This window comes from Dendropsophus ebraccatus, chromosome 1 (assembly GCF_027789765.1).
Source record: "Dendropsophus ebraccatus isolate aDenEbr1 chromosome 1, aDenEbr1.pat, whole genome shotgun sequence".
Lineage (NCBI taxonomy): Eukaryota > Metazoa > Chordata > Amphibia > Anura > Hylidae > Dendropsophus > Dendropsophus ebraccatus.
In genome coordinates, this window is record NC_091454.1 from 154235360 (window position 1) to 154261294 (window position 25935).

Sequence of the window (25935 nt, forward strand, 5' to 3'; positions counted from 1 at the left end):
TTCTCAGCTTAGGGACCCAATCAGTGAAGTGAATACATTATACACTTTTAGTAATCATTGCATTCAGCTGACTGAGAGCAATTTGCTTAATGTACACAGCGCTTCTAATATTAGCTTTTTGGGGCAACATACCATTCTAGGAGAGCAAAATGCCTGCTTTGAATGTTTCTGCTTCAAAACCCTTATAATTCTGCTTTATTCCCAATCCAAGATTTTCATACCAACAACCTAGCTGCTTTGCAGAACACATAAAACATCCTCAAAGTGCTTTGCAGAATAAAATATATCCCCTTGTACAGTACAAAGTGTCTGCATTATTCTGATGTGTAAATAAAAATGAAGGTTGGTTTAAGAGAAGATTCAATTCTTATATTCAAAGGATGCCTTGCAATCTAACGTCTTGAATAATAAAACGTGACTACTGCATCTTGCTGCATAATAGCTCTGCTCTCTGTATAATTACCTATGTGCATTCTCAAATCTAGATTTCAAATGTCTATACTTTGCAGGTCCTATGAAAGTCAATGCTGTTTTCCAGTAACTGCATGTTTACCAAGTGAGATCTTCTCTCCTGAGTCTGCTGGAAGAAGGAACACGAGTAAGGCAAGCCCGGATATAAGAACACAGGGAATAAGAAGGTTTAGTCCATAATATAATGTCCTTCGCCTCATTGTAATAGTAAATGTCACGTCCGGATATGGCTCTTTACAGCATTCATAAAAACTCTCAGTCCTTTTCCCTGGGACTCCTGGAAAGAAAATATATTTTTACTTATTTCCACTAATTATTAATCAATATATTATAAACATATGTGACTTTATATTATTAAAGGAGAAGTCCAGTGAAAAATTTTATTAAAGTATTTTATTGCCCCCCCAAAAGTTATACAAATCCCCAATATACACTTATTACGGGAAATGCTTATAAAGTGCTTTTTCCCTGCACTTACTACTTCATCAAGGCATCACTTCCTGGATAACATGGTGATGTCATGACCCGACTCCCAGAGCTGTGAAAGCTATGGCTGCTGGAGAGGATAATGGCAGAGGGATGCTTAGTGTCCCTCCAGTGTCCTGTGTCCCTCAGTGTCCCCTCCCATCATCCTCTCCAGCAGCCACAGCCCGCACAGCTCTGGGAGTCGGGTCGTGACATCACCATTTTATCCAGGAAGGGAAGCCTTGATGCAGTAGTAAGTGCAGGGAAAAAAGCACTTTATAAGCATTTCCCGTAATAAGTGTATATTGGTGATTTATATAAATACAATATTTTAATAAATACAATACTTTAATAAAATTTTTGCCTTCTCCTTTAATAACCATACAGAAATAAATGATTTACAGAGACAAAGTGAGATAACTGGGAATAGTGCACTTGAAAACACAGGATGACCCAATAGTCTTTCATTCACCCATGGAAACAATTAAGTTTACTGTGCTAGCCCTGAATCTAAATAATCCATCCAAATAAGTGTGACTTCTTGGTATGCTGTGTGCAGCAGGATTAATAAAGAGAGCGAAGAAAGAGGGTACACAATAACAAGGGTGAAGGACGGTTCCACTACAAGTGTTAGGCCATAGCACAGACAAAAGCAAGGTTATTCAATTTATAGAAATAGGTACTGTAGTCCCTAAACCTGGTGGCGAGGGAATAATAAAAACATTATTTAGGTTACTTTTTACAAGTTTATCCAGACACAAGTAGAGTATATGGCTCATCTGGAAGGTCCAACTACAGCACTATCCTAATCACATTTGGATTGTAATCCAAACTAATGTCACATAGATAAAGCAAAACTGCATGTTTGTTGGTTAAAATATTAAAGACTAACTCTGTGTCATAAAGTTGTAGAGTTTTGTAATTTATTTCTATTCACTTTACTTCTTTTCAGTCTGACACCGTAGTCTCAACTGCCACCTCTGTCCATGTCAGTAACTGTCCAGAGCAGTAGTAATTCCCCATAGAAAACTTCTCCTGCTCTGGACAGTTCCTGTCACGGACACAGGTGGCAGCAGAGAGCACTGTGTCAGACTGGAAAGAATACACAGTTCCTGCAGGACATACCGCAGCTGATAAGTACTGGACGACTGGAGGTTTTTAAATAGAAGTATGGTAAGTTACAAAACTATACAACTTTAAGACATCAGTTGATTTAAAAAAAAAATGTTGCCAGAGTACCCCTTTGATATATTTGTTTTTAAGAAAAATTATAGGAAATATTCCGTTTACTATTTTACCAGTTTACTATTGGATGCCACATGAGCAGGCTGAAAATATTTTTTTTCTATAACGAAACCTTCTAAAGAGCCCAGTCAAGAGCTTTACAAACAACAGGAAACAGCAGCTCCATACAATATGCAAGATAATGACAATACTATACAGAGATAAAGCAAGAAAGAAAATACGTAATATAGTAAAACTGATATTAGAACATACCAACAAGATCCCACTCTCCATTAGAGATATACTCAGAAATGTCTGCTTCTTTCAACTGTAGGTCCAAGGACCAACCCCCGTAAGTCCAAGATCCAAACTTTAGCTTGCATTTCTGAATATCGAAAGGAAACCAGCGAACATCTATGTAGCATGAGCTCTTGAATATTCCTAATAACAGATAATGTAAAAGAACATTAGTTCTACATCAGGTTCTAATTATACACAAATCAGATATGATTTTACTCTATTTAATCATTCCATAAAAAAGGTTAATTAGATTCATGTCCAATTACATCTTAGATCTGTCTATATTTAAAACAATTTTTAATATTTAAAACAATAACAAGTTAAATGTTATTTAACAAAGAGTACTGAGGAGAAAAGAAGAAAGACAGATGATTACGAACCATTATATCTTTCAAAATGAATCAGATTAGATAAGAAACAGATTAAACCCTTACACAGAATATAACTTATGCATAGTATTACTTTGACCTATGAAGAATTAGGGATTTATAAAACAAAGTATAGATTAGTCTATTTCTGTATATGTTAAAGGCTTGTGAAGAATCACACATAAGGTTGGCTATGAAACAGTGTGTAGGGTCTTAAAGGGGTTTTCTAATTTGTAATGATGGCCGTAAAAAATTATCATGAACATAATTTGCGGCTGTCAATACCAGTAGATGGCTATCTTTCTCCCAAAGGCAATGTAGCCTAAAGGGATGAGACACCCAATTTTAGAAGTATAATACTAAGAACCAACCCACATCCCACAACCCACGTTCTCCTCTACCTCATCAAAGTAAAATAATTTTACTAATTGTCCATGCCCACATCAGAAAGATGGAAAGTTATGGAAACTCAATGCTTGGAAAAATTAATAGAATCAACCTCTAAAATGCATATTCAGAAATATTTATTGGCACTAGACTAAAAAAGACTTGGCAAATAGAGGGCTTACAGATCTTATCAAGAGGCTTGATTAACAGAAAGAAAATATGGTCCCAATAAGAGAGATTAAGTCAAATAAAACAATGGGAAGGATTATAAAACTTGATTATATAGCTCTAGCCCGCCTGTATACCACATAAGTACAGGTGCATCCACCACTGGTCTCACTTGTTCATCTTTCTTATTCATTAGGCTGTCTCTAGAGGTATTTTCGACTTCTACAATTTTTCCAATTCTGAACTCAGATATTTTTTCTCTTTAATCCTCTTCCAAAAGGTTCTCCGCAATTTTCCTTTCTACTGCAATTTCTTTTCTGCAAAAATTGAATTTGTGGAATATTATCTGGCCAAGGTTTAAAATGACAGCTAGTTCTTTCAATAAAACTATTTCTTTCTGTGGTTTTGAAAAAGTTTTTTTTCTAATCTATTTTTCCCTTTATTGTAGTTAATAAAATAGTTTATAGTTTTTTATTGTGATTACACAAGTGAACTGTTTCAAAATGTAGAACTCAAAATCCTCTGTTTGATTTCCTCCTTTCTCTAAGAACTACTAGTTTAAGAAGAAATCTCATGAAACATAAAAAAACTGAAAATCATAAAACAAACATAATAAACTATACTTACCTATCCTCATACCCCGTTGCGCCGCTCCCAGGCACTGCTGACAGCCACTGGCCTCCTGCAGTGATTTCACCTGCAATGTCAAATACCCAGCTGAGTGATTGCCCACCCAGCCAATTAGTGACTGGTGCAGGACACTGCGCCAGTCATGGACTGCACCACCCTCCTGCTATGTTTTTTTTTTTATTATTTAAAGTCAAATGATTTAGTGTCACAACCGCAGGTAGAGTACAGCCAGGAATATGATGGGGAGGACACATACCATAAATCCTGAACTTGTCCCCACCCCTTGTCCCTGACTACTTGCCTCGAACAGTCCTAAATGACTCTGGACAACCACGAAGATGATCCCTCACATGTAACAATGTGAGACATAAAAAAAAGGTAAAAGAACAACAAACAAAAAGTCGAACAGGCTAAGGTAAAAACCTAACTAGCAACACGGTACAAAATCAAAATCTAAGTAGGGAGGTCAAAGATACACTAAGCCAAGGTCAGGTAATAAGGTAAAGCAGCAGAGAGCAAAGACACACAGGAAATACTAGCACACTTTATAAAGAAAAACAAATAGCTAACAAATGCTTAACTGGCCAATGACGTGTATATATAGGAGGTCAGGGGTCCACTCCAGCACGTGATTGGATCAGAGGACCAGAATCCTCTGACAAAGGCTGACAAAGTGAGGCATAAGTGGGGGGGGGGGGGGGTGGCTTGCCTATGGCAAAGTGAGAAGCACTGCGTCTGAGCTCCCGGGCCCGACTTCTCCTCCTCCCTCCCTGACCGCAGCAAACGGGTGCTAAATACACTAAAACTTATCATGGGGAAGACAGGCAAGTACAGGGGACCTTCCGAGTCTGATCCCCCCGGGATTCAGCAGTTTTTCTCTGCTGCACAGCAAGGGGCCAGCGCCAACAAGGAACCTAAGATGGCGCCGAGGATGACACGCGCCACTTCTCCTCACACAACAGCTAGCCAACACTTTGTCTCCCCTGCACTGAGCAAGGATGCTGACAGCAGAGAGGCATTCCCGGATTGGGAAGAAGACGACTGGAGCCTACGAGATCTGGGCAAGTACATTAGGTCGCTGCCGACCAAGCAGGACTTTGAGCACTGTATGCATAGAATTGAGGAGATATATAAAAAAAGAGCTACGCACTCTGAAAAAAGACATTGGCATACGCTTTGATGATATAGATAAGATTCATGAGGGACTTAATTCTCATTTGGCCGCACAGCGCACAGTGATTCAATACCATTCTCTGAAGATAGAGGAACTTTTGGTGTGCCAGGAGGATGCGAAAAACAGCAACCGGAGAAACAACATTAGGCTGCGGGGCCTAGCGGAATCAGTATCTGACCTAGAAGCCGCAGCCCAAGCTATTTTTGCGCAACTACTGCCACCAGATCACCCAGGCCCAGTAGAGCTGGATAAAATTCATAGGGCATTAGGGCCCAAGCCGCCACAAAATGGCAGACCACAAGATGTCATCTGCATGGTGCATTTTTATAAAGTGAAAGACGCTATTTTGAGAAAGGGGAAGTGGACTATGATGGCTCCTCCATCATGTTGTTACAAGATCTTTCTAGCCGCACCCTGCAATTGCGCCGCGCCCTAAAACCTTTGCTGGACTTACTCCACTCTAATGGGATCTGATACCATTGGGGATTTCCCTTCCACCTGAGAGCACGCAAAGATGGAGTCACCAGGATTTTTCGCCTTCCTAAGTTTCTGGGGACTTTTGAGCTACCTGCGGTCCGTGTCCCGGACTGGCCGACGCCTCCATTATTTCTGGATCCTAGCTCAGATGAGGTGCAAGAATGGTCCCCGGTAGCTACAAGAAAGAGGCCAAAAAGAGGGCTGGAGCCCATGGCCACGACGAGTGACACCTGAGGAACTCTGTGACTATCTCCTTTTTCTTTACCTGTTGGCCTCAGTCCCTGTCACCTATCGGTTCCAAGATTATGTGTTCTATTGTTACATGCCATGCAGGACGCTTGGCCATCATCTGATCCTGCGGTTTTCTGCTACAGACATTATCTTTTTTTCTACATAGTCCCCTGATGTTCACAATCAGTGGCTTCATTCTATTGCCTTTTCTTTCAGTTGCTTTTCAAGTACCCGTATAATCATAATATGTGACGTCCCACACTCCACCAGGAGTACGGGAGGTCAGCTGGGTATTGATTTAAACCGCCACCCTGTCCACGTGGGCACAGGAAGACTGGTAAAGCTGCCACCAGCTTCTTGTTAAGATACAATAATATTATATCGGGCCAGAAGCCAGCCCCGAGTGATAGCGTTAGCTTGCGAACAAGGGCGTGTGGATACGTTAATCGAGACAAAAGAACAGCCACAGATTAAATAGGATATTTAATTGCCTTAAGGGTGCACTAAACGACACACAATATACACGGAATAATATATACAGTGGTCAGAGACAAAGTACAGGTGGTAGCACAGACCGTTTTGGCAATTGGTCGTTACCGTAATCTGTGGGTCTGGGTGGTAAAGCGAAGCATGGGAGGCGTGTGCTTGCTGCGTTGATTTTAAGGAACTTCTCCAACCTATAGTCATGGCCTCCCCGGACAAAGAACAATGGATCCTGCCTAGCCCCTAGTATATATATGCCTGGCTGACACCCCCCCCCCCCTCCCAGGTGTGGGCTGGCCTCAGCTACTCCCCCTTGGGCTTACAGCCCAAAACCCCTATAACCAAAAAGTGGGTCATATCTTCCTAACACTGGGTCATAGGGAGATGGTTCTGGTACCATTGGGTCCGGCTGGGCCCCTAGAACATTTGGAGACCAAACATGACTCCTTTACCCAGCTCGGTCTACCAGTTCTCCGTATCTCCCTGTCCTGGGGTCCCAGAGAGGAGTGCGATGCAGAGGGACGTTCGGATGGGTCAGACGATTCAGAAGATATACTTTTCATATGGCTAGGAAGCACAGAAATTCCATAACTCGTTATGGAATTATGGTGCCACTCAGTCTGGAGATACTTGCTGTGATCTAGGAAGGGGAATTTGTTATCAGGGTTTTGGATGCCTGTTGGCCTCTGAGTGGGAATTTTCACACTTAGGGACCTGGAGGGCTCTGTACACTAGGCCCCCCTGCGGAGTATGGCTTCCTGGCAGATGGTGACCCTGGGCTATAATGATATACAGTATAATTATATCAATATATTGATGAACCATACTCCCTTTTCCTAACAATAATGTTATGGTTTATATTGTGTTTTGGGCTGGGGGGGGCCTTGGGGAGTTTGTAAGCTTCCTTTTCTGTCTTGGTTTCCACAAACCTGAGGGCTTACATGTCCTTTCGACAAGTGTGGTGTTGTGCAAGGAGCTCTTCACCGTACTAGAATTAGCCACATGATACTGTGTACCTGTCTGTTCCATGTTGTTTTGCCTATGTTTCCATTTATTTGTTGTTGTTTTTTTGCTGTCTGGGGCCTGTCTGTTTCCCCCTTTTCTCCATGTTCCTTCCTTCCCTCCTCCCCCCCCCCCCCCCCCCTTCTTTTTTCTCTTCTTCCCTTTTTTTTTCCTTTCTCCCATTCCCACTTTTACTCTCTTCTCCCTTTTTTCTTCTCTTCTCCTCCCACTCTTGCCTGGAGCGCTACTGTCCAACGGACTCCTACCTCCCTCTCCTCTCTAAATAATAGGGACGTTAAGGTTTTGTACATTTAACGTGAAAGGCCTGAATGTCCCTGAGCGCAGACATCAGATTGCGTACTCGCTACATAAGCAGCGGGTGGCTGTAGCTTTTTTCCAGGAGATACATTTCAAAACGGGTCATGTCCCCAGTTGCGCCTCGTTTTATTATCCAACGTGGCATCATAGCTCTAAGCCACTGGGGAAGTCCAAAGGTGTCTCTGTAGCGTTTCACAGATTTTTTAATCCCAATGTTCTCTCTTCTCTTATAGATGCAGATGGTAGATTTCTATTTCTTCGAATCTCCTGGCAGGACGGCCAGGGCCAAGACTTGTTCGCCCAGGTGGTCTTAGGTAAATTAGAACGGTTTGCTGAGTCTCTCCTTACCATCCTAGGAAGAGACCTTAATTGCATTTTTGATCCACGAGTAGATTCCTCCTCTAGTAAGTCCTCTCTTTCCCATTTGGCAACACGTAAAATTCAGGTTATATTGCAATGTCTTCGCTTAGTAGATCTTTGGCGCACATTACTCCGAAGGAAAAAGACTACAGTTTCTATTCCCCGGTTCATTCCACGTATAACAGAATTGATGTTCTTTTAATTTCCCATGCTCTGCTAGATGCCTCCCCCTTGGCCCATATAGATAAGATCTTATGGTCTGATTATGCTCCGGTTCATGGTGCCTTTATGAAAATTTATTGGACGATGTGGCGTGTGTGGCAGACCTCCGGAAAGCTATTGCCTCCTTCAAGGAGACCCATGAAACAGACATGACAGCTGCCCCTATAAAATGGGAGGCCCTAAAGGCAGTACTTGAGGGGGGTCCTTATTGCTCATGGCTCACTCCTAAAGAAGAAGAGGGGCGCCACTATATGTAAGTTGGCGGATCGTATTGCTTTTTTAGAGGTGACACATAAACAGTCCTTGGCCTCTGACACTTATGCTGAGTTAGTGTTGGCACGGAGTAAATTGCTTGAGATCTTAGACCAACGCTTCGCATGTTTCAGAGCCAAGTTCCGTGCCCGGTATTATGAGTTCGGGGATAAGAGTGGGCATCTTCTGTCTAGAGCCTTGCATCCTCGGTTGCATATTACTTTTATTCCATCTATTGCACGTCCTCAGTGGGGCAAGGCATATGCTACTAAAGATATCTTAGCACAGTTTCGCAATTTTTTTGCTTCCCTGTATTCATTGAAAGGTCACCTGGCCCATCTGCCACCTGAGGAAGTGCAAAGTGGATTCAAATGTATATGTCCAGATTCCCTATCCCTTGCCTCCCAATGGAGGTTAGAAACATTTTAGATGTTGACTAGTGATAAGCGAATACTGTTCAATTGAATAGAGCTTCGATCGAATAGTGAGATATTCGATATTCGTACGAATATCCCGCGAATATTCGATACATATTCGATATGCGTTCAAATCCCCCAGCTTCCGGTTTCACCCTCCAAATGGTCAAATAGATGTTTTTCACTAATCGAATACTTGTTCCCATAGACTGTAATAGGATCGAATATTCAATCGAATATTCGAATATTCGCGGGATATTCGTACAAATATCGAATATTCGAATATCTCATTATTCGCTCATCACTAATGTTGACCTTTCCCCCACCGAACTGGCTTCTGTCATTAAAGAGGCTAAAAATGGTAAACGTCCTGGAACGGATGGTTATACCGCGAAGTTTTATAAACTTCTTGAGGGCGAACTTTCTCTTGTGCTTATCTTTGCTTTTAATGAGGTATGGCATGGAGGATCCTTTCCACCTTCAGCCCTTCTGGCTCAGATCTCTGTGATCCCCAAGTCTGGGAAATCTCCTGAGATCTGTGGCAATTACAGGCCGATATCTTTAATTAATTTAGATATCAAGCTCTACTCAAAGATCTTGGCCTCCAGATTGAGCCCGCACCTATACCTCATAATAGATAAAGATCAGGTGGGTTTTATGAAGCAGAGAGAGGCACAGGACAGTACTATAAGGACCTTGACCCCCATGGAACGCGCTAAGGTGGCGGGGGCCGAAGAAGCGTTTGACAGGGTGCACTGGGGCTTTTTAGATGCTGCATTACACCATGTTGGCCCTTTATAAGGGTCCGTCAGCTCAGGTTAGGGTTAATGGGGTGCTCTCTGACCCCTTCGCGATCTCAAATGGGACACGGCAGTTATGCCCCCTTTCCCCCCTGTTATATATTTTAGTTATGGAATTTCTGGCTGAAGCCATCAGGAACAATGAGTCTATTAAAGGCCCTGTAGTGTGTGGTTGGCCCCAGAAAATCGCTATGTATGCGAACGATGTTCTTTTATATATCTCTCAACCGCTAATAAGCCTCCCGAACATTATGGATGAAATTCAACGTTATGGGGAGTTCAGCAATTTCAAAATTAACACCACAACATCTGAGCTACTTTATGTTTCCCTGCCTAGCCCGGTTGTGTCCCATTTGAGATCGAACTTTCCCTTCAAATGGCAGCTCTCCTTCCTTAAGTATTTGGGGGTTAATCTACCTCCAGATATAAGCTCTTTGTATGTGGTAAATTCTGCCCCGCTACTAAAAACTCTTGAAAAGGATCTGGAAGACTGGCGCCTTAACCCCTCTTGGTTTGGTTGCCTGGCAGCGATCAAGATGGATGTACTGCCAAGGGTCCTTTATTATTTTCAGACTCTGCCGATGGTACCCATAGGCCCATTCCTGCGAAAGCTAAAATCTATACTAAACAAATTTATCAGAGGCAATAAAAGGGCCCGCCTCTGATCACCAGGCCCAAATTAAGGGGAGGTACAGGCCTGCTTGACTTTAGAGTTTTTCACCAAGCTGTGTTGGGCTCCTGTATGCTTGATCTGATCCACTCTAAACACACTAAACAGTGGGTATCCTTGCTTGAAGACCTGTCTGTCCACCCCCTTCTTGCTCTCCTGTGGAAGGAACCTGGGACTAGACCTGCTTTAGGTAATCTTCCGGCCCTTATTAGGGTGTTGTTGTCTTTCAGTGATACCATGGTCAAGACACTTAAGTTGTGGTCCTGGCCGGGCCCTTTGACCCCCTTACTGGAGTACAGTGCTATTCCTCCTGACTTGGCAGACTGATTACGGTGTTTAGGTGACAGGGCCGCCATCTGTGCATCAGTAAGGGAGTGCGCCCCTTCACTGATTTGATCAAAGCAGCTGTGCTACAACCCAAGGAGTGGTTGACCTATGACCAACTCAGAGATCTCTTCCTCACTGTTAAAGACAGCTGGGGTGTCATGGAGGAGCTGACAGTTTTAAAAAAACTATGTGCTGCATCTGCCCATCCAAGACACGCAGTGTCTTTATTATATGCTCTCTTTTTGGATATTAAAGACAATGCTTATATGCCTGCGTATATTGCCAAATGGAAAAGAGGACTGGGGAGACAGCTTTCAGATGTAGAATGGAATTCGATTTTAAGTCTGGTTCATAAATAGTCCCTCTCTAGTTATACTCAAGAAAATAATTTTAAGATTCTGTCACGTTGGTATTGTTATCCTGAGAGACTCCACAGATTGTTCCCCTCTGTAGACCCTGTGTGTTGGAGGTGTGGTGTTGGAGAGGGAAGCCTAGAGCATTTCTGGTGGTCCTGCCCGGAGATTTCCAATTTATGGACTTCTGTCTTTGCTAAGTATAACAAAGTAAGCTCTGACACTGTTTGCCCCTGCATGGGCTTAGCCTTGTTGTCTTCCCCAGTGGACTCTCTGAGGGCCTTCTTCGCCACTTTCTACACACCGCCAGACAGGCGATCCCACGTAAGTGGAAATCAACGTCACCCCGTTCTTGGACTGTCTCCTGGATATAAAGCGTATGGAGGACCTTTCAGCTCACACTGAGCGCGACAAAGCCCTGTTTAATAAGATGTAGTTCTGTTGGGACGTTTTCAGTGACTCAGGTGGCGTTGCGACCTTTGTTTCACAGCACTGGCGCTAGCCTTATTTAATTATTTTTTTTTTTCTCTCTTTTAGGTTTCCTGTTGTTTCCGTAGCGCTTTCTTTCTCTTCTTCTTCTCCCCCCTCCCTTAGCCCCTCGCCCCCTTGTGTTAGTTAGTGCCTTCTTTTGTATGATTGCTACTTTACTTTAATGAGATACTGTTGTGCATATGGTGAAATACGGTGTTGTTTACTTAGGTCTCCTATTCCTTAATGGATTATTGTCAATTTTTGTTATACTGTGAGACTTTTTTCCTTAATCTTCTGCACACTGCATTATTTGTTTTGATGTATGATACTGGTCTTTCAATAAATCTTGATTTACCAAAAAAAAGTGAGGGATAAGTGAAAAGGCAGAGTGTCAAGCAAAAGCAAAATAAAGGTTAACTGTTAAGTGGCCAAAGGGAATGAGCAGGGAAGAGATGGGTGTGGTAAGAAAATCCATTTTGGAGGTAGAAGGAATAGAGCAGTAATCAGAGAAGTAAATATAAATATAACTAAAGGTTTTGTCTCGGCTGTATACCACAAGCTGAGGATTGCACTGTGTTCAAAACAGACACAAGCATGACACTTACCTTTTAGAAAGGAGGAGAGTTTGTTTTAAATTAGAGTAAAAAAGGATTAACTAGTGATATTCAAGAAATTAATGGTATCATTCTCGGTTTCTATTTAAAGTCTTTGTATTTGAAGTCTTTGGCAGACTTTTTATTGTGTCACTACTTCTTTTAAATCCATGCCTCACAGCTCTCAGGCCATAATAAAAGTCTTAAGAGAAGAAGCAAAGTGCTATGATTTTTTTTTATTTTGCTAATTTTTTTTTTCTTTAACATTGAGATTCCATAAATTTTTCCTCTTACAAACCAAATGAAAACAGCTAAACAATTGCAGGCATTAAGCTGTTTTAGTGCAGTTCAATCCATTTTGCCCATCAATACTTACTTACCTGCCCATAGTGTTGTAGCTATAGGGATCACATCGGTCCCCACAGCGACGGGGCCCATACACTTGTTGGGCCCGCTGGGCCACATCCTGTCACTGCCAGGCCACATCTTGTTACTCTGCAGTTCTCCTGAATCAGCTGTGATGACAGCCAGTTCAGGAGACATGTTCTCTCTTCATATTCAATTAAGTCAGCAATCGCTGATAAAACTGAATAGAGTCCTGGCAGGAACCAAGAAGCCCCCTGCTCCCTGTCCTGCCTCTTGCTCTTCTGTCCTTCATGTCCCACTGACTGTTCATGATTGGAGTTGTACTTTTGCAACAGCACGGGAGTCACAATTTGAGAAACATTTATTACAGACTTGCATGCCACATGAAGGGGCAGAAGGGGGCACAGTGTATATGAGAGGGCAGATAGGGCACAGTATATATAAGAGGGCAGATGGTCTCCAGTGTCCACAGCAGCCCCCTCCAGCCTGCCACCTCCAGCCAATCACTGACTGAAATGGGACATCACTGAGACCAATAATTGGTTGAGCGGGCTGTCACTCTCGTCTCAGGAATAAAAGCCCACTCAGCGAATCATTAGCTGCATTGTTGCCCCTTCTCATTCAGTGATCGTGTTTACGGGCTTTTACTTCCGAGATGACGGTGACAGCCTATTCAGCTAATCACTCACTGACTGAGATGCGACGGCACCATGGCAAGTGTTTGGCTGAGCTGGCTGTGACTCTTGACTTGGGAGTGAAAGCCCACTCAGCCAATCACTGGCAATGGTGCTGTCCCGTCTCAGTTAGTGATTGGCTTAGCAGACTGGAGATGGCTGGAGCTGTAGGGGGACAATGGGGGAGTGCAGACAGGTTAGCATAAGCTTTTTTTTTTTTTTTTGTGTAATAAATTGTGGGGCCATTATCTTTACAAATTTTTTAAGAAATTAGCAAAATTAGTAAGCCGAACCTTTTGTAAAGTTTGTAACGAACCTCAGTTCATAGGATCTCTAGTGGTGATTCTATAATTTGCCTGTGGTTGTAAATAGTGTCCTCCCTAATTACATTCTTGTATTTATTCCAGGTGGAGACCTACTTTTCATTTTGCTATAGTGTCTTTAATTTTGTTCTTTCATCCTTAAGGATGAAAAGTAAAAGTTTGTATGTATTCCTTGCTTTCAGAGATGTCTAAGTTAGAATTAGAACAATCATAAGTCATCATATTAATGGCCATATACAATATTTTCCTTTATAGTGACTGCCATGGGACCCTCATAATATTACAGGTTAAAGGAGACCTGTAAGGGTCTCCCGACCCCCTGTTCGATCCCCCTATACTCACGTGATCCCACCGGGTCCCGCTTCCTGAGCCGGTCGGGTCACGGAGATATCAGCGCCCGAGGCCCGGCGCGCGCGCTGACAGCAGAGTCAGATGCCCATAAAGAATGAATGGGGAGTCCGATGCTCCGTCATTCTCTATGGGCATCAGACTCATCTCTCAGCGCGCACGCCGGGCTTCGGGCGCTGATATCTCCGTGACACGACCGGCTCAGGAAGCGGGACCCGGTGGGATCACGTGAGTATAGGGGGATCTAACAGGGGTCGGGAGCCTGTCACCCCGGTACGGGGGGTGACAGGTCCTCTTTAAGACTATGTTCACACGCTGTGTCTTTACAATAAACAACGTCCGTTTTTGCAGATTGCAACAATGGTCGCTGTTTATTGACAGCGTGGAATCTCATTCATATGTATGGAAAAACGGCCGGTGTATACACTTTGGCCGGTGTTCTCAGCAGCCGCACAAAATAATTGAAAGGTCTATTTTGTGAGGCCGCTAGTCAGTGAACAGTGGCCATACAAGACTCATCGTGCTCACAGTGTAAAGTACGGCTCCCGGACATACTTTACACTGTGCTCTTTGGCAAATTAGAGCGCGGGCACTACCGAAAGCACTTGCATTCCAACTCAAATAAAGTGATGTTCATCCGGCTAGGTCAAACAGCAGCCGATGTTCTTGCCATGTGTGAACATGACCTAATTGTATTTGTGCAGTTTCTTTACACTGGGAATTATTCTTACTGGAGATTTGGAATAATCATAATGAATTCAGCAGAGAAACAATTAAAAATCCCCCACAGATGTGGCACGGTTCTATGCATATACTATCAGCTAATATTGCCTTTGATGTAAATGTGACTAGGAGAAAATATTCTTTTTATATATTAGAAGAAAACACTGTACCAATACTTAAAAACATCCCATTTTTACACTGCTTTCTAAAAGTTGTTTTTTTTTACAGAGATAGAGACATCACAATTCTTCTATGCTTTCCTGTTGGGTAATCAACCACTGAAACTCTAAAAATAACATTATATCTGAAATACTATAAGTTGTTTTCTAGTCATTCAAGTGATTTCACAAAATTGCTAGACAGAAACAGAAGCATTACTTTAAAAAAATCTTATTGTGTTCATTTTGTGACCTTCACACACACTACTCCTGACCCCAACAACTCTCAACAGATTACTTCATAAAGATCCAAATGGAATGAAAAATTGACACTGTCTATGGTTAACTCAAAAGTTAAAACTGAACCATGTTCAATTGCTAAATATTGCATGTTCAACTGCTGAAAAAAGTTCAGTGCAGCACTCATTTAGCATGTTATCGCCCTGCTCTAACAGGAGACAGACATCCATAGAAGTCTATGGGACCATCTCCTACAGCAAGGCAGGGAGAGAAGTGCTCGGCCAGATGTCTCACCCCGCTGGTTCTTACAAATGGTGAGGGTCTGAATATTCTGACTATAGATAAGTAAAGGGAATCTAAGGAATCCCGATTCACTGAGAATCAGGCATTAACCCCTTAACGACATCGGGCGTAAACTTACGCCCTCGCGCCCTGGTACTTGGCGCATCAGGGCGTAAATTTACGCCCGATGTTTCCCCGATCGCTGCGTGTTCACACACAGCGGTCGGGGAAGATAGCCTGCTATAAATCATAGCAGGCCATCTTAGCTTCACGGCACGGGGGGTGGTTAACACCTCCCGTGCTTACGATCGCCGCTATAGGCTGATCAATTCAGATCAGCCAATAGCGGCGATCGGAACCTTTCCGGGTCATCGGCAACCCGATGACCCGGAAAAAAATGGCGGTCGGTGCTGTCCGAGGACGGCACCGACCGCCATTACTGTAAAAAGTAATGGTGATCGCCGTGCCACCGGCCCGATCGCCGTGAACGGCCGGCTGGCCGTTCACGGCGATCGGGCCGGTGGCACGGCGATCAGAGTCCCACAAAATAGTAAATACCTGCCCTGGACCCCTCAGCTAGGTAGCCGAGGGGTCCAGAGCAGGTATTTGTACATTACTCACCTGTCCCGGGCTCCTGATCGGCGTCTTCCGGGTTCGCGGCATCCTCGTCTTCATTCGGGTCTTCGGCTTCTTCCGTGACGTCACGTTCGGCTTCTCTCGGCTATTTTCGGCTCCAGCGTCGGCTCTTTCCGTATTTTGCGCTCTGCTGCCCTCTAGCGGCTGATATGTGTAATACACTTATCAGCAGCTACAGGGATGTTCAGAATGTAGAATTTTTTTTTTTTTTTTTTTTTTCAATTTTTTTTTTTTTGTATTTTCCGCACCCTATCGCCGCTGAGTGTTGATCAGCATCGCACGAAAGTGCGCTGCTAATCAGCAACTCCTCCTTTTTGGCGTAGGGTGTTTTTTTTCTATATTCTACTGCCACAGTCTGCTAATAAGTGCCGCACATAAGTGCGGCATTTATCAGCGACTCGTTTGTTGGCGTAGGTTTTTTTTTTATACTTACTGTAAAAAAACACGTAAAAAACACTACATTACACCACACTACATTGAATAAAGTTTGACACTACACCACTACATACCCCATATACTAATCCCCGTATAAAGATGGCCCCCAGGGTGTTTTCGGCGTCAGAGGGATACGTTATTGCCTCCGACACCGAAACAGCCAGTGAGGATGAATGGGGGATCCTTCTTTCCTCCATTCATCCTCATCATCCTCATCATCCAGTGACGTGTCTGGGGGTAGCGTAGCGTATGCTGCCCCCCAGACACGTCTTTTCCGCCAGTACCGTCCCAATAAGAGATCACGGTATGGTGTGAAATTCTACAAACTGTGTGAGCGTACCTCTGGGTACTCTTACAGATTTAGGGTGCGTGCACACTGCGGAATGGCGAAGGATAACCCTTTGTGCATTCCACAGCTGGCACCCGCCGGCGGACTGATGCGGGCGCGCGGCTCCACCCGTGTCATAGACTCCATGTTATGCACAGGCGGATTCCATCGTCCATCCAAAGAATGAACACGTTGGACGGAGAGCGGAATCCGTCCGTGCATAGAATGGAGTCTATGACACGGACAGAGACGTGCGCCTGCATCAGTCCGCCGGCGGGTGCCAACTGCGGAATGCACGAAGGGTTATCTGTCGCGATTCCGCAGTGTGCATGTACCCTTAGAGTGTATGTAGGAAGGGACACCCGAATCCAGCCCCCAGATGCCCCCTCCCCCCCCCATCCTCGGAACAAGTGGGAAGATCGTCCGGGAACTGATCTTCCCACTGCTGGATAAAGGTTACCACCTGTACGGGGATAACTTTTATACCAGCACCCCCTCTTCTGGTCCCTCGCTGCCCTGTAGCTTGCGGCACCATCCGAACATATCAGAAGTAGTAATAGCGCCCTAATATTTAGCAGCCATAGAGCGGACCCAGCGCTTCTGGATATGAAGGACCCCGTATCGCATCAGGACAACATTTTCCAGGTGACGTCCCCCACACTGGAGAACGGGAGACCCCAGAAGAAGTGCAGAGTGTGGTGTAACAGGGGGATCAGGAAGGACACCATTTTCCCGTGTGACACCTGTCCTGATCGCCCCGACCTCTGCATACTGGATCGCTCCAAGACGCACCACACGTCACTGGGGTTCTACATTATCTAAATTCTGTCCCTTATTCCTATTTCAGGGGTCACGTTGATCCGGGGATTATTCTGATCGCCATTATGGAGTCGGGAAGGAATTTTTCCCCTGTGATGAGGCTACTGTCGTCTGCCTTACGAGGGTTTTTTACCTTCCTCTGGATCAACACAGGTTGAATTTGATAGACACCTGTCCTTTCCAACCTTATAAACTAATAATTGGCCTAATACCCCCAAATAAATTAGAATTGTCCCTTTTCCCCAGCTAAGTAGGCATGGCTGCCATTCCCATTAGAGGATGCCATGTTACAATTACAAAGCCTCTGTGCGGCCAGGACAGTAGAAACCCCCCACAAGTGACCCCATTCTGGAAACTACACCCCATAAGGAATCTAACAAGTGGGGCAGCGGGTATATGGCCCCTGGTGACGGCCACATTTGGGACGTGAAAATGAAAAAAATTGTATTTTTTATTTTCTCGGCACATGTTCTACGTAAGTGCCCGTCACCAGTGGGGTCCATATGCTCACTGCACCCCTTGTTAGATTCCTTATGGGGTGTAGTTTCCAGAATGGGGTCACTTGTCGGGGGTTTCTACTGTCCTGGCAGCACAGGAGCTTTGTAATTGCGACATGGCCTCCATCCTCCATTCCAGCCTCTAAATGGCGCTCTGTCCCTTTGGTGACTTGCCCTGTGCCCATATGGCACATTATGCCCACATGTGGGGTATTTTCGTACTCAGGGGACACTACCCTACACGTTTTGTGTTCATTTTCTTTTTTAACCCCTTGTGGAAATGGAAAAAAATCAAGGCTAGACCAACATTTAGTGTAATTTTTGTAAAATTTTTACTCTAAATCATTAATCTTGTCATGTTTTTTCATTTTCACAAGGGGTTAAAAGATAAAAAAAAACATTTAATGTGTAGAGCAATTTCCCCTGAGTACGGAAATACCCCACATGTGGACATAAAGCGCCATGCGGGTGCAGGGTAAGCCTCCGAAGGGAAGAAGCGCCATTTGGTTTTTGAAGGCTGGATTTGGATGGAATGGATTTCGAGGGGCCATGTTGCATTCAAAAGGCCCCTGTGTTGCCAAGACAGTTGAAACCCCCCACAAGTGACCCCATTATGGAAACTGCACCCCTCAAGGAATGTAACAAGGGGTGTAGTGAGCATATGGACCCCACTGGTGACGGACACAAATGTGGAACAATGTGGCGTGAAAATGAAATATTAAATTTTTTACACTATAATGTTGGTTTAGCCTTGAATATATCATTTTCACAAGGGGTTAAAAGAGGAGAAAAAAAACAAAATGTGTAGCGCAATTTCCCCCGAGTCCGTAAATACCCCACATGTGGACATAAAGCACCATGCGGGTGCAGGGCAAGCCTCCGAAGGGAAGGAGCACCATTTCGTTTTTGAAGGCTGGATTTGGATGGAATGGATTTTGAGGGGCCATGTTGCATTCAAAAGGCCTCTGTGTTGCCAAGACAGTTGAAACCCCCCACAAGTGATCCCATTATGGAAACTACACCCCTCAAGGAATGTAACAAGGGGTGTAGTGAGCATATGGACCCCACTGGTGACGGGCACAAATGTGGAACAATGTGGCGTGAAAATGAAATATTACATTTTTTACACTATAATGTTGGTTTAGCCTTGAATTTATCATTTTCACAAGCGGTTAAAAGAGAAAAAAACACACAATATGTGTAGAGCAATTTCCCCTGAGTCCGTAAATACCCCACATGTGGACATAAAGCGCCATGTTGGCGCAGGGCAAGCCTCCGAAGGGAAGGAGCGCCATTTGGATTTTGGAGGTTGGATTTGGCTAGAATGGATGATGAACGCCATGTCGCATTTACAGAGCCCTCGTGCTGCCAAAACACTGGAAACCCCCCACAAGTGACCCCATTCTGGAAACTGCAGCCCTCAGGGAATCTAAAAAGGGGTGCAGTGAGGATATGGACCCCTTGATGACGGGCACATTTGTGCCATGAAAGTGAAAAAATGAAATTTTTCCCTTTCACGTCACATTGTTCCACATTTGTGCCCGTCACCAGTGGGGTCCATATGCTCACTGCACCCCTTGTTAGATTCCTTGAGGGGTGTAGTTTCCAAAATGGAATCACTTGTGGGGGGTTTCCAGTGTCTTGGCAGCACGAGGGCTCTGTAAATGCGACATGGCCCTTGAAATCCTTTCCAGTGAAATTCAGCTTCCAAAAGCCAATTGGCGCTCCTTCCCTTTGGAGGCTCGTCCTGCACCCCCTTGGCACTCTATCACCACATGTGGGGTATTTCTGTACTCGGGAGAAACTGCGCTACACATTTTTTGTCTTTTTTTGCCTCTTATCCCTTTAAGAAAATGAAAAATTGAAGGCTAGGACAACGTTTTAGTGTAAAAAATAAATTTTTCTTTTTTCACGCCATATTGTTTGGAAAATCTGTGAAGCACCTGTGGGGTGCAGATGCTCACCGCACACCTTGTTACATTCCTTGAGGGGTGTAGTTTTCTAAATGGTGTCCCTTTAGGGGTGTTTTTTAGGTTTTGACACCCCAGAGCCTCTGCCAACCTGAAGTGGTACAGTCAAAAATGACCAAATATAACGGAGGCGTTGAAATTCACTAGGCGCTCCCTTATATCTGAGGCTTGTGGTTGCGTCAAATAGCGCAATAGGGCCACATATGGGGTATTTCTATAAACTGCAGAAACGAGGCAATAATTATTGGGGTGCATTTCTCTGGTAATAGGTTTATAATTATGAAAAATATTGGATTACAATAAAATCTCTGCACAGAAAATTAAAATTTTCAAATTCCTTACACACTTAGCTTTTATTTCTGTGACTCCCCTAAAGGGTTAAAACACTTTCTGGATGTGCTTTTGCAGAGTTTGGGGGGTGCAGTTTCTGAAATGGGGTGCTTTGTGGGGCTTTCTAACATACAGGCCCCTCAAATACACTTTAAACCTGAACAGGTCCCTAAACATATCTGATTTTGAAATTTTACTGAAAATTTGGAAATTTGCTGCTAATGTTTTAAGCTTCCTATCGTCTAAAAAAAATGAAAGATAGTTTAATAAATGCTGCCAACATAAAGTAGACATGTTGCTAATGCTATTTAATATATAATTCATGTGGTATAACCACTTTCTGTATACGCAAAAAAGTTTCAAAGTTGGAAAAATGCATTTTTTCACATTTTTTTACATTATTTGGGTTTTTTTCATAAAGATTTGTTATGAGTATCGACTCCAATTTACCAGAAATGTAAAGTACAATATGTCACGAGAAAACAATCTCAGAATCAGCCGGATAGGTAAAAGCATCCCGAAGTTATTAATGACTAAAGTGACACTGGTCATATTCATAAAATTTGTCTCTGTCATTAAGGCCATTTCAGGCTCTGTCCTTAAGGGGTTAAATTTTCTTTCTGTTGATTCTTTCATTTGTGGGCGCAATTGCGGCCACAAATGTTAGCTTGCAGAGCTGTCTTTTGGCGGGAGCAAGGGATTATCAATAATCCCTTGCGCCCGTCCAATCAGCTGCAACCCCCCCTGTGATGTCATTAAACCCCCCCACACACACACACCTCACCCAATATATAAAGGTGATTGGCTTCCTGGAGACGGCCAGCCGGCTGTCTATTGTGGAGAATAGGTTGCAGTGGGCAGTTAGATCAGGGAGAAATATACAGAGAGATAGGGACAGAGAGGAGAGGAGGGTGGATAGTGGGTTGTTTCCTGTGGGAGTAGTGAAGCCATTGTCCAGTATACCAAGTAACTGGGTGACTGTTGTTCATTATACCAAGTCACTGGGTACTGGGTGTGCATTATAGGAAGTGACAGTGAACACAGTGTCCATCTTACCCAACTCACTGGGTGCTTATTTACCAATGTCCACTGCCCTCCTGGGGGAAAACTGATAATATGCCATCGATCCACCCAAGTCCATTACTGTCCATGGCAGAAACTAAATGATTGACAGGTTGATTGACATTTTTTAAAATTGAAATTGTGACACTGTCACAGCAACAACTGTTGAAAAAATTGCTACTCTGTAATAGTCCCACTATTGTAGCTACTATAGTTTGCCTGTTTTAATAAAAACTTGGATGCAATTCGCGAATATTCACAAATTCGCTCGAACATTCGCTAAGTTTGCGAAGTGAATTTCTAAGTGATTCGCTCATCTCTAATTCTGACTTCCACCCATCATAACTTTTGGTATACCAGTGGGACATGTACATGCACCATAGCATCTTAGTTATGAGGAAAGAATTAAACTTCAGAAGAGACATTTAACCCTTAATGCATTATGACATCCTAGTGCTGTTAAGGGTCTACAGAGAGGACTCACAACGCAAGTCCCTTCTGTACCATGTTTATAGCAGCCGGGGACCATGCTAATGACACACACACACAAACACACACACACACATTCTCCAAAATCAAATGGTTTGTTAACTCACTATTGCTAACAAACATGATGAATAGTTAAATAGTGCTAATTGTTGTGTCTTTGAAATCAAATATGCCCTTTATATTATAGAACATTACTTATGTGGGCTGTATCATTAGAAAATGTAAGAGATATCCCAGAGGGGAGATTGCTGGGAAACCCCAAGATCTCTAAACAGATGACCCAAGTGCTGTTTAGGAAAGGAACGGCAAGTCACCCATGTGTGCCACTGCTCCAATCATTATCTGAAGGTACTGTACTTGGCTATCTTCACAATCTCTATAGACAATGAATTCCATAGTTCTGGATTCAGCCTTTTATTACAGGATATTTTCCTCATTTTAGAGTCCACTAAACGATTCATAATCCGTATGTATTTAATGCCAGGGAAACTCCCCAGGAAGTGCTGACATTTTATTTTTGATCACTAGTCACAGATTTTATTTAAAACTAGCTCACAAAACATATTACTATCAATGTTCTAATCATACTGTTTTACTATTTTTACACCCGTCTGGTCAAATCATGTGAAAGACATAAAAATCAGAAGAGACTGTGAAGGGCTTAAAGGGGTTTTCCCCATGTATACTGTAGTACATGGCTAATTTATGATGCTGCCGGGGCTGTCTACTTACCCATCCCAATCTGCAGCAGCTTCCGGCTCCCAGGCTGCCGCTGGGCTCTTTTTCAGGACTATTAGCCATAGACACAGGACAACTCCTTTAATAATGCCATAAAGAAAGCTTAAAGTGCAACTTTAAAATATTTTGACCATTTAATGTTAGTTAGCTTAGGTCATGATAAGAAGTTTTGCAATATACATTAATAAGCTAAATTGAAATAAATAAATAAATATATATATATATATATATATATATATATATATATATATATATATATACACACACACACGTAGCTGAATGTCCTCTCAACCCTGTGTCTGCCTCTGTGTTACTTGCTTGCCCCGCTCCCCTGGAAATCTGTACTGTGCCTGAGCTTGGGACAGATTCTCTGACAGCAACAAATAACAGGCGGCCAGATGACAGGCAGCCCTCACACTGTTGTGGGAGTAGCAGGGAAGGTGCTGGACTGGTGCAGGTCACTGCTGGCTGGAGACGGAAAGTTCCAGGACTTTTATCAGGCAGTGTGCTGAGTGCTTCAAGCAGGAGGAACATGCAGGCCATGACTCCAATATGTTCTGCAGCCAGCCCAGGGGGTGAGTGTTACTGACAACAACTCCTAGCACAACACAAGTCCTTCCATATTACATATAGCACTCACTATCAGTCTGCAGCAGGTGCTTCCCCCCCATCCTGCAGTGAGAGCAGGTGACTGTCACTGCATGTATGTCACCTGAGTGGAGGACTATACTCCCAGCACCACACACATAGGGGGGAGATTTATGAAAGGGTGTAAATATACACCTAGTGTAAACTGCCCACAGCAACCAATCACAGCTCAGCTTTCAGCTATGGTAAAATATAACAGGAGCTGTGATTGGCTGCTGTGGGCACTTTACACCAGGTGTATATTTAAACCCTTTCATAAATCTCCCACATAGTGTTCACCAGGGGCGTAACTATCACAGTAGCAACCATAGCTGCTGCTATAGGGCCCGGAGCATCACAGGGGCCAGACCTGCACTGGTTTCTGCAGCTCCGGCCTCCCTGTATAGGCTATGCTCTGACACTACCTGTACTCCTGCCTGACATACCACTCACAGCCTCCTAGAGTAAGCTCGATAAGCACCCATCTTACTGTATGGGGACATGGATTCTTAAAGGCAGGACGGGAGAAAAGCAAGTCCCCCTGACCATTTTCTGTGGGAGCAGCATGTTGGCAAACGTGGAAAAACTGATGATGGTGGAGAATGGACGGCCCGGAACGTGTGTGTGTGGGGGGGGGGGCAATCAAAAGTTTGCTATGGGGCCAAGTCATTTCTAGTTACGCCCCTGGTGACGCAGGTGACGCTCTCCCCATGGCTGACAGCACTGTGAGGGCAAGTGAATATAACATCTGCTGCTGTTCTGTATCTTATCCCACTGTGTGTAATATAATCTACTTATAGTTGCGCTTTAAGGATTTCAGCAGTGTTATAGATGATGTTTTATAAATGCAGGTAAAGACAGGGAAGGTGCGTTATTGTGTATTTCAGCTAAAATGCAACCATAAACAAATAACATGCAGACGATCAGGACACAACGTAAAATGACCAAGGCAAAAAAAAAAAAATTGTCATCTTACCTGGCGGTAAATATTGGCAATATCCAGAAGAGTTTACTAGTACATTAGTATGAAATGAAGCATCGAATCTTTCATCTGCGCTACAAAATATAACAGAAAGAGTGAGAAAGTGGTTACCAGTGATTATAAATCAATATATTACAAGTCACAGCTGTCTCTTTACATCTAAGACTTGTTAAATGTGGGAGTGAATAGCATCGCTCTTTACCTATAATCGCATGTCATTTACCCTGTATTACCTACAGATTTGCTGTCTCTGTTGTCATTTTCAATGATGTGTTTTGTAGAGAAATACAATTTAGTCAGATTAAACCATTTTTCATGTACAATGGCATAAAGTGTTTAGCTAGAGAAAATAATTCATCTGTTTCCCACTTGTGACCTTACAGAATAAAAAGAGACAGTCATAATAAAAGAAACAATGTTTTGGCTGCATCTGTGAAATCCAGTTATAGAGCGCTGTTACCTTTCTGAGGACAATAATTACTGCAAAATTACATCTGTAAATGTCTGCAGACCAATATCAATATTGATAGTAATATGAAATCAATATCTTTACAGAGTTTAGGTTTTATGTGCTCTTTGTACAATGGCGCATGGAGTACCTTCTTTTCTATACTACAAAGCTGTCCAAGAATGAACAGTAATGCCCTCTTTTTCACATACAGCTTCTATCACTGTGGCTTACATTACTCTTGGTAATTACTGTTCTAAAAATCTATTTATTTGATAGATGTGATATGTTAGACCTGGCAGAGTTCCAAGGGGAAGGATTGTTGGTATACACTTGGTAGGGGTGTCTGTGACCGGAGATACCGGGTTGATGGGTGTCTTAAGTTTTAATGTTTCCATAATGACATCTTAGGGTATATTCACACTGAGTAATATCGGCAAAATTCAGCGGCGGAACTCTCCCCAGCGGCATCCCGTCTGCCTCAGTGTCTCTATGGGATTGCCTGCCTCTCTCTGCTCAAAGAATTGACAGAAGCGGAGGCCATCTCATAGACACTGTGTGACACTGAGGTAGGCGAAATTCTGCTGCAGGAAACTCTGCTGCGGAATTCTGCTTATATTACTCAGTGTGAACATACCCTTAGTATGCAAAGACCACCAAAGCATCTTCAGTAAGAAGTAGCGATGGTCAAAAGTCAAAGCTTGTCATGGTGTTAAAGTCCTTTTACGGACATGGCTGCCCTTAAACGTACATTGAACTTGCAGTTATTTGAGGGGCTGGAATTCTGTTTTATTGCTTCACTGTGATGAAGTGCTCCTGTGTCCCTAGCACCAAGCTTTTACTTTTGACTACAGCTACTTACATAGTTAATACGGTTGAAAAAAGACACATGTCCATCAAGTTCAACCAAGGAGGGGATGGATACAGGGAAGGGGGATATACAAGGAGGGGATGGATACAGGGAAGGGGGATATACAAGGAGGGGATGGATACAGGGAAGGGGGAGGGGTGATATGTTCTATACATATGCATCTATATTATTTTGCTCTAAGAACCTGTCTAGCCCTGTTTTGAAGCCCTCTACTGTTTTTGCTGTGACCAGATCCTGTGGTAGACTGTTCCACAGATTCACAGTTCTCATGGTAAAGAAGGCTTGTCGCCTCCGGAGATTGAACCTTTTTTTCTCCAGGCGGAGGCAGTGCCCTCTTGTCCTTTGAGGGGGTTTTACCTGGAACATCTTTTCCCCATATCTCTTGTAGGGGCCATTTATATATTTAAATAAGTTAATCATATCTCCC

At 43.4% G+C, this 25935-nt stretch overlaps 1 protein-coding gene across 5 annotated transcripts in view; it reads right to left on the minus strand.

Moving 5' to 3' along the window:
- The window catches only part of LOC138779064 (neuronal acetylcholine receptor subunit alpha-7), a 175003-nt gene that overhangs the window by 12643 nt on the left and 136425 nt on the right, over positions 1 to 25935 (minus strand). For 3 of the 5 annotated variants that reach the window (XM_069956557.1, XM_069956558.1, XM_069956559.1), the window contains 3 exons: positions 24184 to 24263; positions 2434 to 2601; positions 554 to 748 (listed from right to left, as the gene is read on the minus strand). In XM_069956557.1, the coding sequence (XP_069812658.1) occupies positions 554 to 748; positions 2434 to 2601; positions 24184 to 24263 (443 nt within the window). The remainder of the gene's footprint in view (positions 1 to 553; positions 749 to 2433; positions 2602 to 24183; positions 24264 to 25935) is intronic. The other 2 variants (XM_069956560.1, XM_069956561.1) reach the window with 1 other exon arrangement.